Source organism: Trachinotus anak, unplaced genomic scaffold (assembly GCF_046630095.1).
Source record: "Trachinotus anak isolate AG129_WGS33_773 ecotype Australia unplaced genomic scaffold, CSIRO_AGI_Tana_v1 ptg000005l, whole genome shotgun sequence".
NCBI lineage: Eukaryota > Metazoa > Chordata > Actinopteri > Carangiformes > Carangidae > Trachinotus > Trachinotus anak.
Window position 1 is genome coordinate 398,020 of NW_027273856.1, and position 15,561 is coordinate 413,580.

Consider the following 15,561-nt stretch of genomic DNA (forward strand, 5'->3'; position numbering starts at 1 on the left):
CAGTGTAGCCAACAGAGCTAGTGTGTGGCTTAACAGCTAGGTTCTGATACCATGCTAAATCCCATGCAGATTAGCTCCAAAGAGTACCATTTCCCCATAAAGGAGCCTCTTGCTCTACATCACAGCCCACTCTCCTGGAAACAGTCCCGTCCGTACCGTTAGCCAGCTACCCTTTGATCATGAAAACGACACTGATCTCGCCGTTTGCCAACTCAATCCTTTCATTGTCTGCTGGCAGAGAGCACTGTGCTTCGCTATCAAAAAAAAAAAAAAAAAAATCTTTAATTCGCTCAGCTCTATGCAGATTGTGTCAAAATGACTGAACTCGGGAGGTAAACATCAGCCATTGCCAGAGCAGAGAGGAAGAGTTTTGTGTGCTCCCGGTGCTTCCTTGGGGAAAACTCTCACAGGCAAAGAAAGTCGAATGCAAGAGGAAGCTACAGGGACATTTTTTTTCATAGATGTACCATACTGCAAGAATGGAGTGTATACCTGTGGACAGAGAATTATAAATCAAATGTAAGCCCATGACCTCTTGAATAAATTATCCTGGTTTTGGAGGCTGTTTTACTCACCTCAGCCCAGCTGTTTTTTCCTTCAGACCATATCCTGATTTTTACGTGAGAAACTAAAGACTACAACAGCAATCTCGACCACAGCAGTTCCTCCTTGAATGCTTGTGTTTTATGAGAAACTTTTTTTCCCCCTTTTTTTCAAGAGGTATTATAAACTCTAGTTGCTCCTCAATGTGAATTTACTCATCACATTCCCTTCTGAGGCCTTTTGGCCATCTTTATTACTGCCTCCCCTCTCCATTGGAGAAAACTGGCACTAAAATCTCAATGGGGACATCTGTGTCTGTTGCGGCAGTGAAATAAAAAGCGTCCTGAAACAGCTATCTGAGAACAGGTGTTCCGGCTCCTCTACAAGTGAAGTCGCTCCAGCAAATTAACGACTGACATTTTGGATTTCACTGATGTTTGCTTTTCTGTTGGCTGCTCAGCAGACAGAAAGTATTATTTCAGCTCACTTTGCCTGACTTTGCTTTACTGTGCTCTGCTGTGAATATGGGGAATAAATGCATTGGCTTCAAGTTCATCAAAAATGAAAAGCACTGCACTCTCATAGCTTAGATCAAGCCCACTGATCTCAGCCTGTCGCATTAGTAAAAATCAAGTGGTGCAAACAGAGTGCTTTTGACAAACACAACATATTGATAGCATCTTTTAAATTAAATCAAAGTAAAAGTGATAGCATAAAACGTGATATTAGCGTAAAAGAGTGCTTGAGCTAACCATTGAAAGTGAAGGTCTGTTTTTAGGATGCGCTGGAGCACAGGAGAAATGGTGGTTATCATTTTACCTGACAGCACAGGGCCAAATTGAAAGAATACCAACTGTTCAGCTTGTTCCTTATTAAAGTCTTGTGGTAGGCAGGCCTTCATTTTGGAAAGTCCAAAAGGTTTCAAAGTTAGGATGGAATCATTAACTCACAAAAATGGCACTATTGAGTAAATTCGTTCACCTAAAATTCTAGAAGGGCAGGTCACCATTCCTGCAGGTCATGTTTATCCAGCCTTTTAGCTGGTAAGAATATTCTTTTAAAGCGGGAGGAGAGGTGGATGAGGGGCAGCTTTGATATTTCTTACAAAACTGTTTCTCTCACTACCTTGTTGAGGCTTCGGGCTGCGCTATCTTTGCCGCCTGGTGTGAGGTTCCTCAGCTGCACGTCCAGGAGATCCACCAGCTGAACCATGGCCTTTACTGTGTAGGTGATGTCCCCTGCCTGAAGATTACTCTTGGTTTGCTCCGCCAACTCCCTGGCAATGACTGCAGCTGTCTCCCCGGCTTTTAGCTGTGGAAAAAAAAAAAAAAAAAAAAAAATATATATATATATATATATACTTCATTCAACATTCATTACTCAATGGCTGAACAAAACCAAGCCTCATATCATTGTTTTTTTTTATTGTAGCATGCCTTTACTGTATTATTCACAGCCTATACACTGGAAAACATGCCAATTTGCTATGTATAAATATGAGCCCCTTTAAATAAATGCAGTTTAGTCTATACATTTTCCTTGAGTGCTGCTGTATTGCACACAATTAATGTGATGAGATGGTACTCAATATTGTACCCGGAAGCAATTATAAAATCAACTATTGAGGGAATTTCCCTAGATAGTCTTAGACCTTTATGAAACTAATGGGGAGCACTGCAGCGTGGGGGAAGCAGTGCATGTGGTACACAGAGGACAGATGCTCTTGGATATTCATTTTTCCTTACGTTCGAAAGCTTATGATTTTTATGTCCTGGGATTGCTGCTGTAAAAAAGACATATCATGATTATTTTAATGAGTGTTTTTTTTTTTTTTTTTTTTTTTTTAATAGCCTTTCCAAAAACCAAAAACCTGAAATCAGAACGTTAAGAAATGAGTTAAAGAGTGTGCATATCTGGTATAATGTCACCTGCAATCATTAGCACGTCTGGTGGACTAGCTAAGCGAGCATTACTTCCAAGGAGCACATCATTAGCTAACTATATTAGCTGCTTTATTACTTTATTAGTCCATTCGTCAATCCTAAACTTCTCTTTTAACCTTAAAAATGAAAACATATTGTTTGAACATCTGAGCAAGTATGTGAGCTAAGAAGCTAAGTGGGTGATTTATCATCAGCTTGTAAGGGTGCAGACTAATACAATTAGCTTTAGTCTGTTAGCATTATATCATGTATGTAGCCATCAAGTTAAGACCCATTTACATTGTTCTTCTTTGAAAATGAGTCAGCTGGATATATGAATTACTTAACGGTTGTCCTTTCAGTTGACAAAATGAATGGTCGCCAGCTGAAAACGAGACCCATGCTTTTTGTTTTGTCTGCCAAAGTATTAAGGACCCATTGTTTAAAAAAAGAATTGTGAAATGCTAATGTAAAGCTAAGAGCGCAGAAAGCTAGACAGGTGCAGTAACACTAACTAAAGGGAGTGGGGCTTCATTAATAGGGTCAGTTGTACCAGTTAAACCAGAAGTCAAATTTCTGATACTTCCTTGTATCTAAATCTTTTTACTGGCTAATTAGACCCACCACAAACCCTGAAATGTTTGCTCACAAATTCCTTCTTTGTACTTTGCGCACTTCCTTATCCTGGTTTTCAAATGACAGTGTACATCTGTACCTAGCATTGTAAAGAGGTGCCCCTCAATGTCAGCCACTTCAAATGGCTTTTAATTTTTTAGCTGCTTGCTAGAAATACATAAAATCCAACAAAAGAGAAACTTGTTTGTATTTTCAGTGAATATATTTCAGGGTCATATATATATATTTTTAAATGATCTGAAATACTTATTGAGAAATAGACAACCTTGATGAGTATCGAGGTCACTGAATCTCACTGGTAAGGCCTGCACCAAGATGTTTTTACATGTTGCATCTCCGCTTATAACCATACCAACAAAATAATACTTGTTGGTCTTGATTATGATCAGAAAATACCTTGACTGCCCAAACCAAATTCACAACATCACTTAGGTCTATGTTGTAGTTCAAAGGTCGGTGACCTTCAAGGGTTTAGCTAATACACTAGCAAGACGAGCCTCAAAAACACAATGACACCACTTTAATCATCCTGATTTATTCTGGCATTAACCTGCTATCACTGTTCATTAGTGAAGCCGATTACACTGCTTAAATTGGGTCTTTGCAGAGGTGTATGTGTCATTGGAAGATGTTTTCCTCTTTCCCCTCCCTGCTCTTGTCTCTTAATGAGGGGAGCTGGGGGACACAAGGTAAATAGTTCTACTTTCCTCTGTTTTTCTCTCTTTCTGCTTATCTGATGTCTTCTGGACCATCTGGTAATGAGCAGTGCAACATATAGGACAGTGGCTCTAGATATAAAATCACAAAGTGCCAGATGGGCTTTGCAGATCTCTGACAGGTTGACAGAAACACTGCTGGAGTGGGATTTTTATTAAAAACTAACTGACTGTCACTTCTCTCTATAGATTTTAACTGGAAATATTCTACATTAGAGTTACACCTATTGTTAAATCCATGCAACAACATGGCAAAACCAAAACAGCCTCTATAGCAAGTTCAGTAAGAACTTTGCTGTATTTAATTTCTGCAAACAACAGCCTGTAGTGGAGGTTTATTGCACTGCTCAAATGGCGCTGTGCTGCACAGAAATGCACCTGATAATCTCTCTCCCTTCTATTTTGTTCCCCAACAGCCATTCTCCATCCATATCTGCAAACTGCCGTTTGTTTAATGGGCCGAGCTTTATGCCATTGAGTAGATCATAAGTGTTATAACATGCGCGCCTCAGGGTCCTATGAGTTTAAGGGAGAACATTTTCAACATTACCTGCAATTCATAACCTGGAACCCTGATCCTCACCAGCAGTTACCTTCTCTTCTTTTGATTTGATTCTATTGCAGATTTAAACATGGGAAGTTTTATATGGGGCTTTGCAAAATGACTTGCCTGCAGAAGAGGAGATAGAAATCGTTTGTGCTTGAGAAGTATGGAATGCACATAACTGCTGTATCATGTCATAGGAGAGAAAGTGGTCTGCATTAGCTGCTAGCCATGGCAGTCCATTAGACTATGGTACTGTGGTATTGGTTTTCACTTTGCCCCCATCCAACCACACATGCCAAACATGCACACACACACACACACAGACACACACACACACACACACACACACACACACACACACATACAAACACACCCCTTCCATTGAGTAAAGTAACTGGCTAATCAATGACATTAATTGACCAATTAAGAAGAGACAAAGAACAAAAGAGGAAACCCACAAAATCCTCTGAGTACAAGCGATATAAAGTATGCAGCCTTGATTTGCACTGTGAGCTCTCAAAATGTCATTTAAAACAGGTTAAAAGGGCACAGCTCTTTTTAAGAAAGCCGTTTTGAACAAATTTACACATCAAAATAACATTTAAACTCAGTGCCAAATCCTCCACGCTATCGTTATGCTTTTTCTATGGTTGTATTCTAAAGAGAATTGTGCAATGATATCTGAATAGCACAAGTACAAAAGGCACTTTTCAAACCAAAGCAACTGTGATGTTACTTTAAGTAACAGATGCTCTGCTTGTTATATCATGCAGCTTGGTACCTTCTGACTGATGAGGTTGACCCAGGGGGAGGTACAGTTGCTAAAGTCGGGTCCCTGGGGGTCCCAGTATCCCTCTGGACCCATGCACACGTATGAAGCCATGCCTGGAGAGAGAAGAAAGACAGTTGCTTATTGAAAACAATGCCCTGAAACGTATTAGATCACAAGACACAAGCATGTCAGCAAAGAACACAACAGCTACAGTGATTTTTGCAGCTTATCTATCAATGTGTGTGTTTCTGAAAGCTCATGACAATTAAGTATAGCCTCGTTTTTCTTACATTTTGTTCCACATTATAGAGAGGTAGAGTACACAGTGCAATTTTTGAGGTTTTGGATGATTCATCACACCTGATTCTTCTGTATGTCGAGCACTTTTCTTATTTGCAAAACTTGTCCAAATCAGACTGTGATGTCCCAAGAAACACAATTCTTAAGCGATTAAATTAATGGATGTAGTGCAATGTAATTGGATGGTTTTATCTTTCAGTGACTGGAATGAAGTCGCTTCACTTGAGGCCAGACGGGCTCAGCCAGACACTGTCTGTAGTTAATCATTAAAAGTCAGACGGCGTCTGCATGTGTGTGACAGTTCGATTCCTGCATTAGAAAGAAAACACAGCAAAATAGGTGCCAATTAAGTCTGCCATAGTTGAATTCATCACAAAAGGTCAATTAAGCTGGTTCGAGTAGACTGTCTCTGCTGACAGAAATAGCGGTTTGGTGGGTGAGTGTCTCACAATCTGTTGCATCTGTTATATCTGGTATTTTGCAATGAATCCAATGGATGCAATGAATTCATAAAAAAGAGTGTCTTTGCCTTGTTCTCCGACCTTACCTCAAATAACTTGTGTCTATATTTTCAGAGCTGACATCAGCAAGGCTACATGCTGATATTAAATTGCCCTTGCTTGTACTTAGAGGGAGGGTGTGTTGGAGGGTGAGACGACCTGCATTAACAGATATAAATTTTGATTGACATATAATTTCCTTCCCCGGTCCACCTTGGACAGCCTTATGTTTGATGGGTTTATAAGATGAGGGACTCTGCATTTCCTCCCATATTGAGAGGCAGGAGAAAGAGAGGAGAAAGAGAGGGAATCAGCGGGGGGGGGGGGGGGGGGGGGGGGGGGGGGGCATAAGGCAGAATGACAGCGAGAGAAGTGTGGTAGATGGAGGGGGAGCTCGAGGAACTTTCAAAGAGTGGAAGAGGAAGCTCACACAGTCCCGTTCTGCTCGGCAGTGTCGTCTGAAGAGCGATGGCTTTGAAGAGTGCGCCGAGAGGAGGTGGGGTACGTGTTCCTCTTATCTTGCCATATGACGGCTGTTAGTGAGGTCTCGACGGGTACTGGTGTTACCCATTAATGAAGCCTGTATGTGTGTGCGTCTGAGTCTGTGTGATGATTGATGAAATGAGCTGATTTTTTTTAGGCTCCGGGCCAGATTTGAGGGTATGATGTCACTCCCCGATGTACAGTGACACAGTCTATATAAAAAAAAAAATCATGACAAGGAAGCCGCAGAAAATTTCTTAACAAAAGCACAATTTGCTATTTTACATCTCTGATCTGCATTACCTCTTTTTGCGAGTTTGTAATAATGTACTTCCACCACTGAGCTGCTTTATTTATGCAAAAATACTGTCTGACAGCAGCTACAATATAATGGTTTCTAGGTTACCTTTAAGCTTCCCTTCATTTCCTTGCTATTCCTGTCCTAATTTCAAGAATGCAGTATAATCTTCAGCCTTATAACATCAGAGCCTTTACTTAAAAAAATATAAAGTGTCATTGCTCAGGTCTCATTATAACAAAAACTGCTGCCCAAGATCAGCACTCAGTCTCACTTAATGCACACTTGAGTTCATTCTCTTAGTATTGCGCTGGAAAACAAATGGTCCGACGATGCTGGATAAACAAAGTACTACAGCTCTTTCAAAGCGCCTACCACAAATATGTTTAGCTACTAATTAATTACAACAATTGTGTCCTGAGAGACGGGAAATAAATATGGGCGCGTTGTGTACTAGTTTCGTTCTAGTTCCCATACAGATGCGATGCTAAGCTATCTCTAACCCTGCATCAGTGAGTCAGGAGTGAAGCGTGAGGAGGGAGGACAGGAAGTGAGAGAACAAGCAGCTGCAGGGGGGAGTGTTAACATAAACAAAGCACACACCAGCAACCAACATCAAGGCGAAAGGGCTCACAGTAGAGTGTGTCTCCTAACGAGGGTATTGACATCCTCACAGAGGGAAACAACATATATATTTCACAAGCAGAGTTTTTCATTTTTTAACAGAGGAGTGTTTTGGATCATTTATCAGGTTAGCAGCATGTGACTACACTTAATGTCATAGATTGTTGTACACTATAGACTGTAAAGTGGTAGATCTACTGACCAATAACACATAAACAGAAATTACCTATGGTTCCAGGTGGACAGGGCATCTTGGCGACTACACCCTGCTTGGTCTTAGGCCAGGAGATGTCCATCATCACCAGAGGATTGCAGTACTCCACCCTGATGTTGGGAAGCTTGGAGGAAGGTGGCGTTCTGTAGTTGTCTTCTGGGACTAAACCCTCCACCAGCGTCTGGACCGGGGCCGCCACCGTCGACGTGGTCCGTGGCCTCTGAGCGACTGCAGCTGTTGTGGCCGGCGTCTTGGTAGTAGTAGTCCTGGCCGTTGTGGTTGTCATGGTGACCGTGGTAGGTCGAGTGGTGGTCCTCTTGGTGGTGGTGGTCGTGTCCATGTACACCATTACAGAGGACGAAGTTTCTAGCCAGGAGAAGAAGGGAGAGGAAAGTGAACGTGATGTACTCTCGGAAAAATGCAGAGCAGGAAAAACAAGATTGAGAGTAAATGTCTTTCCTTTTTTTCCAGTCATACTTCATTTATGTCTGAGAGGGAAATTTATTTTAGTGCTAGTGGAGAAAAGACAGAGCTTTCGCAGGGGGGTTCTATTCTTCCCTTCTTTCGTTGTGTCACTTTAAGAGAAGATAGTTCAAAGAGGATCAATTGGAACTGGCAGGTGTGACTTGAATAGACGTGCATGGTGTCTAGTTTGGGACCCCCGCTAGCTAAGCTAACACATACACACACACACCGCAAACACACAAATGCACAGACACATACACTCACTTCCAGCTGTGCACTCTAAATGTAGCCATTGATGGGCGCATATCTCTGCCAGTCAATAGCTGAGTGTTGTAGCTACATGCTATTTCTGGGTCAGCCAGGACAAAGAGGAATACCTATTTCATGGATGGGAGTCCTCCCTGTGGTTGCACTGCAGGAGGTGCTTGCTAATGATGCTGTTTACCTGGGCTGTTGGGGACAAGGCCTATCATAACACTGACACACATGCACCGACATACACCCATGCACTGGCTCTGTAATCCCTTTCTTCCCACTAAAATGCACATACAGCTGTTGCACACCCTGCCATCAATCATCCAATCTTCTCATCCATTCTTCCTTCCCTTGTGTCCCTGATTGGAAAATAGGGCCCCTAAATTAATTTACCTACAGGCTTTTTATGAATGTGTGGACTTGGTTAAACCACAGAGGGTCAGGGGACACACAGAGAGGTCGTACTTCATAATATATCCTCAGAAAGTGAGAGGCGGAGAGGTTTTTTTTCTATTTAAATGTGTCCTAAGGAATAGCTTTATTTAGAAACATTTGCTCTATTTAACTACCTCTGCTGTTATTTTTGCATAAAAGACTCCTTTAATATGCTATACTGCAATTTCTATACGTCATGGTCTTATTAATATGTGTATTTTGGAAGAAGACAACATGCTGTTGACCTTTTAAATAAGTTCCCATGAGAGAGTACTTTCTTGCACACACACAATCTGGGCCTTTGCTAAAATGCAATTTGGGACGCTGTTTCCGCCAAATACAGAGATACAATCAAAATGACAGAAGTGACAAATGGTCCCAGTCTTTGCATGAAAGGGGAGCAAAACAAAATTTAATGAGGGTCGATTTTAGGTTGGCAGGTGTAATGGACGTCACACATCTAGAGAGTTTAGATAACAGACATCACTGCTGAAACCCAGTTCAGGGAGATTCAATTTGCAATCAGACCATTTCTCAGTATGGTGAATTTGAAAGTGCTGAAATAAGACAGCATAAATTAGTTGCCATTGTTTGGGAATGGCACAGACACCCAGAGGCTGTAATGGCACCAACCACACCACTATCAGCAGTCGATGCATTCAACGCTTAACAGCATTCAACGACAGCCAAGGTTGATTAAATAGGTTGCCGCCACAGCGAGAGTTCCAGGCTGATTGAGCATTTGTTTTCTCTCGCTAACAAAGGAGTTTGTTGTGTTTTTAAGATCCACAGGTATCTTGGACACTCCTGTGGAGACACTCCATCAGTAAAGTGGAACTATAACAAGAATCTCATTGAACTGCAACCGGAACTAAAGGCACGCAGAGTCTTTTTTACTCCAAACTAACTGGTAATGCAGACTGTATTATTCCCTCTCACAGAGAGACAAAAAAATCAGCCCAGTACACAGAAGCAAATGTGTAGAGGAAAACACAAAAACTTGAAAAAGATGCTGTTACATGGGTGTATACAGATGCAAACACTTAAATAAGCTGGCACAAAAGCATGTTCCCATCCACACACACTGGCAGCCACACGCTCAGACACAAACCCTCATCAACCAACATAAACCGACACTACCACCCATCAACACGGCTTTAAAAAAAATCACATGAATGCTCAAACAGGTATTTAACATTTTCACCAGCCACCAGACATCACCATTTACATTCTATAACACCTATTAGACATCATCATCAATCTGCGCCACGGCAGCCCAGTGGGCTGTAATGATCATGAAAACAGGAGGGAGAAATATCTTCAAGGACACCAGTCTATTTATTAGATTATTTATGAACGAGCTTATTTATGCATCTGTGTGTGAGGAGAAGTAATGATAATCCCAAGTATGTCACACACACACACACCAACTCTTGGTAAAGCATAGTGGCATCAATTTCAGTATAATTGAAATCCACCGGTGGTGCTTAAACTGCATATAGTAAAGGGGACCATTAAAGTACCTCATGGAAATCTGATCATGGAGATTCACTGCTCATATTGGGGTCAGTAAAGGTCACAGTGGACAGGCTCAGATAAGCTTGTGGCTAAAATGGTGTGCAGAAGGGCCTATTAGGATAAGGGAATTATTGTAGTGGTCAGAATGGCTGATACAGGAGCGATTCTGACTGTGACTGATTTTTTTGCTGAGGGAGTTTGTTGCTTTAGCTGCTCTAAAATGCAGACTGATGTAAGTCAGTAAATTGTGCAAGGACATCTGACGCAGTAGTTTTATCAGAAGACAGTGATAAATGATAGAATACCAGGTTAAAAATCTGTGTTATCCATTAGCTGAATAGGTTTAAAGCATGATATTGTAAAATTTAAAAGACAAAATGGCACACTCCTCCTCATAGAAATGAAAAGTTTTATTCATAAGAAATAATGGGTTTTGTCCTCTAATACAGCTTTACTTTGTCTGGTATGACCAATAGCTTATGGTGGCTAATGTTAGCTAATGTTAGCAAGCATCTTTAGATAGATTTTACTGAGTGCAGTTACTCATTTTTCTGAATTGGATTGTTAACTTTGTGGATCTTCTCTTCCTGTGTGTCTGTTGTGTAAATGTTTTTTTCCACAAACTAAGAAATAAACACACTGCACCCTACTAGGAGACATATATATTGCTTCTGGACCAGTTCCACTGCTCAGCAGTGAGTCAGCAAAGTGGCCTCAATCGGTAACTATAGAATAATGACCGACTGAACTGGAAGATCGTTTTAAGTCAGGTGCTTTAAAGACACCACGATCAGGTGACCTGACCAATGCCGAGCGCACATCATATTGTTCAGCCCATAGCCATGAGCTGCTGAGTGGGGAAAAGATGTTCAACGTCAGGCTCCGAGTGGGACACATCAGGAATTTGTGACTAGGGTTGCCACCTTCTAAGTGAAGATATAAGGGTTATCATGGTTATTTATGTAGATGTTTGAAATAATGCAGTGTCATATTAATAATGTAGGCTATCAATCATATTTCTGAATTATAAAATAAATAACTATCCTAACCTTCAGTCCCAAATCTAAGTGAATGGATGGAATATTAGCATGATCAATTTGCTGACTATTACCTTGTTATTCATATTGGCTATTGTATAATATAATTTAACATAGACTATAAAATAGGCTACAGTTGGCAATATACAATTAATCAGACAATACACTGTCTGCCTCAGGGGGAAGTCTGCTCTCTAGCTGCTCAGACACCTGCAGCTGCTGTTTAAGCTCAGACATCCCTCCATGGGCGACTGAAAAAGCTGCATGCATCGCCTGGGACAGAGGCGACGCACCGAGTCTTTATTCTGATCACTGAGAGAGCGACAGGAAAGTCAGGGAGAGAGGGGATGACATGCGGCACAAGGCCACGGGTCAGACTTGAACCCACACTGCTGCAGTTAGGACTAAGCTGATGTCATGTGACATGTTTTTTGTCCAAGCCAACAGAGCTTGTTATTCTAAGGCACGTTGATTTCATCCTCAAATAGCCTACATAACACAGCAAAAGTAGCTAATTTAGGTTATTCAAATGATGTGGCAACAAGGCTAACAGTAGGACTAACAATCTGTGACTCATGTTGCCAAGGCACATTAATAGGACAGCTTCCTGTTTTTCCTCTTCCACCAACATAGCATGAATGCATCATGAGAGCTGGAGGAGGGGAGCCGCAAGCAGCAAACATGTCCCTGGTGAAGTACAATGTGTTTACTTCTTCTTTTACATTTACTATTTGGATCAGCTGTGACCTGGTAAGATATGGTGCAACACGCAGAGAATAGTCATCTACCTAAAGTTTGATAACATTAGCCAGTCATACCAAATCAATTGAAGCTTTAGCACTCAACCACTGTGTTCTGCAATGAGCAATGGCATGTTTCATTGTTTATGAGGTAAAGTTTTTCATTTGTGTGGACTTTCTTCTCTCTTGGTCTCATGTTTGAGTTCAGTACTGCATCAAGTCAATAACTAGCTGTCATTGTCTCACTTTAGTGAACCAATCCCTTTTTTAATAATGATTAAAGTCATCATATCATCTTCACCGCTGGAGGTAACATGACATTACAGAGAAATATGGAATGAGGAAATCGCCTTCACAGCATGAGTTCAATTCAAAGTCACAGGGAACCATGTCTTGAATGTAATTCCATACTTCCACATGATCCCATTAAGTCCGCTGTTAAATTATTTTCCAGAATGTTCTGTCTACACACAGTGTGTTAAATATGCCTGCAAACACACACACACACACACACACACACACACACACACACACACACACACACACACACACACACACACAGGAGAAAGAGAGCAGAGGTGGAAAGGAAGAAAGTGTCCTTGAGCAAACATGTATATCTTTTCCATGATATGGGCACAAAAAAAAAAAAAAAAAAATGAAGAAGAAGAAAAAGGGGAAAAGCCAGCAGCAGACAGCAGTCACAGTCTGCAGGCACTATCGCCTTGGAGACAACACAAGGACATTTTGTTTTGCTTTGCTAGCTTTCCCATTCTATCCAAAAGGATGAGGAGATAGAAAAAAACTAAGCTCAAGAGCACATCTTTGATATGCTCCGAGGAACTCGTCAGTGACCTTATGGGAAGATTTGAATGTCTGAAGCATTTTTGGCTGTGAGTTTTATAATGGACTGGGATAAAGAAACAAAACTTTAGACAACCATGCTTTTACAAATTTCTTATTACAATGTTTACTGAACAAATGAAACCTCTTTACCTTGTATCATTCAGCAATATCTAAGCACACAATTCAATAACAGTTCAATAAAATGACCTCAAACCTCAAAGTAAATCATCTTTCATGTAGTTAAGATTCACTGCACTTTACAAGGTGAAACAAACTTAATTAAAAATGAATAATACTAATATTCTGCTATCAGCTATACATGATTCTTAAGCCACTGGGCTTAAGAATGATCCTGCACCTAAACAGCCGACCTTCTCATTCATAAAAGCAAACTTCTTCCAGCTTCCTCTCATTGAAACACCAACTCCACTCATCATTTACGCCCTGCTTCTATTACACAAAATCCCCTTCACCAAACGCATGAAGTCTGTTTCCACCACACACAGAGCTTTGTGCTTCATTTCAAAGCATTCGTTTCAAACTAATTAGCCTCTCTCTCTGTATCCCAGGGCTCGTGGCTTCCACAATTAGATAAGCCCGCTCTACTTCGCTCGAGGAAAAAAACCTGCTATGCTATTATGAAATGAATCCGGTTTATATGGCTTGCCATTTCCGCACCGAGAGCGGGTTCGTCAGTTCTGAGAAACTCCAGAAAACTCGAGATCAAAAGAGGTGGAAAGGGCTTTCGGGGGTAAAAATGAAACAAGCATCAGACAGTAAAGTGACTCTTCCAGCCTTGTGCTGAACCCAATTACCTCCTAATTTTAGTATTTGAACCTTTATGCATGGTTACATCTTTAGTAGGCATTTTCACAGACTGTAGAAAATACTGGACAGTCTATGTGTGATGTCACCCATTTACTTTCTACATGCCTGTTTAAAGGCAGCAAAACAGGATTTCTGGGAGCTGGGACATGTATTTTTAGACTGAAGTGTACTTGAAGCCCAAATCCATGATGATGGCTGTTAATGGGTCTCTCAGAAATAAATTACAGCCATATATTTGGCTGTTTGAACTGAGGTTGCTGCTTTCACTATGTAACAGTTTACCTCTCCTACAGTTGGTGTAATGTCAGAACTTCTTTCTTAGATCAAGGTACCCAGAAGAAAGGGAAACCATCTTCATCATTTTGAGCAATCTACATTGCAATTGTTGATGTTCCCAATTTCAATCATCAACTTTTAACAGTTTCAGATACCAGTGCTAACATTGGTCTTTATTTGGGGTGGTTCAGCTTAGAATATGAAATCAGTTCATGTTCCTCTCTACATTGAGAACTGTGAACTAATGTTTGGCATTTTTACATTGAATTAAAGTCTCAAATTACCATTTATAGCAATAATTACAAATTCATGCTGGTTTGGTGCAAACAGCAAAATTTAAAGGGGCTATTTGTAAGTTTTCACTGGCGCCGAGCCTGGGTTCTTGCCGGGAATGGGTGAAGGTGATTGTCGCTTGACAAGAGCTTCGGTCGTCGTTGCATTTACAAGACAAGAGGTTGTGTTGCATTTGAGAACTAGATATTTCCATATTCAAAAATTACTCTATACAATGTTACATGTAGCCTTAATGTAGTTAGGCTAGCAAGTGTCTTCAGAGTATTGTGAGTCATGTGCAGTAAGTCATTGCTCCCTGCCATTGCTCCCACTTGTCATTTTACACTTTCATTTTTGGACAGATTCAACAGAAGGACTACAGAATGTTTTTCAGTCAGCTTTAGAGTTGCTGGTGGGTGTATTTTGTTATATTTGACAGAGCCAAGCCAGCTTTTTCTTCCTATTTATAGTCCTTATGCTACGCTGAGCTAACCGGCTGCTTATATTTACTGTACAGATATGAGAGTGGTATTGATCTTCTGCCCTCTTTGACAAGAAAGCAAATAAGTGCATTTTCTGCAATATTGAACTATTACATGAGAAACACAATATTAATTCCTGACACGTGAAAATGAGTTGGAATCATCTCTTGACATCTTTGCTGTAAAAATGAACCTTGAACCAAGTCATCTGTTGAATCACCAGTAATTACTGGCGTTACTAAATGTCATCATGAGAAGCTCAAAAGCTTAGGAGAGTGTGAAAGTATGACTGAGTATGACAGAAGGAAGAATTAGCAGCACTTGAAAACAACAAGTTACACAAATGTGGGATTTACATTTTATGTAGGGCAACCCATGCAACAGGATTAGTCTGATAAAATCTTTCTTATTTCATCAGTCTTCTTATAATGATGATCATATCATTATTATATAATATATTATTTATATTTAGTTTAATATGGATATCTGATATATTTGAGATGAAAAATAAAAGATATGTCCCAGTGAGACCCTTAGGAAACAAAACCAAAGAGAATCTCTTTGGAGAAAAAAAATCTATTGAGGCCCAACATCTTTTTTAAGCCATCAGCCAACATCAGTACCTGCCTCATAATGGCATGATTCACTCCCAGTGTTATCAATTCTCTAATGTTTATGTCATAGGATCCCACCAAAACGCTACACATGTCCTCGTGTGCTGAGAAGAATGGTCGGAAAATAAAATGATGATAAAGGTCCTGTCATTTAATGGAGCCTTTTGTGGTAGACCAACAAATCCATCAGAGAGTGCAACAGGGATGTGCGTGTGGTGGGTGGTGGGGGCTGGTGGATTG

At 40.6% G+C, this 15,561-nt stretch overlaps 1 protein-coding gene across 9 annotated transcripts in view; it reads right to left on the minus strand.

Annotated features, from left to right (window-relative positions):
* The window catches only part of LOC139621274 (adhesion G protein-coupled receptor L3), a 205,386-nt gene that overhangs the window by 59,820 nt on the left and 130,005 nt on the right, over positions 1–15,561 (minus strand). For all 9 annotated transcript variants that reach the window (XM_071477567.1, XM_071477568.1, XM_071477570.1 and 6 more), the window contains 3 exons: positions 7,568–7,921; positions 5,146–5,249; positions 1,669–1,854 (listed from right to left, as the gene is read on the minus strand). In XM_071477567.1, the coding sequence (XP_071333668.1) occupies positions 1,669–1,854; positions 5,146–5,249; positions 7,568–7,921 (644 nt within the window). The remainder of the gene's footprint in view (positions 1–1,668; positions 1,855–5,145; positions 5,250–7,567; positions 7,922–15,561) is intronic.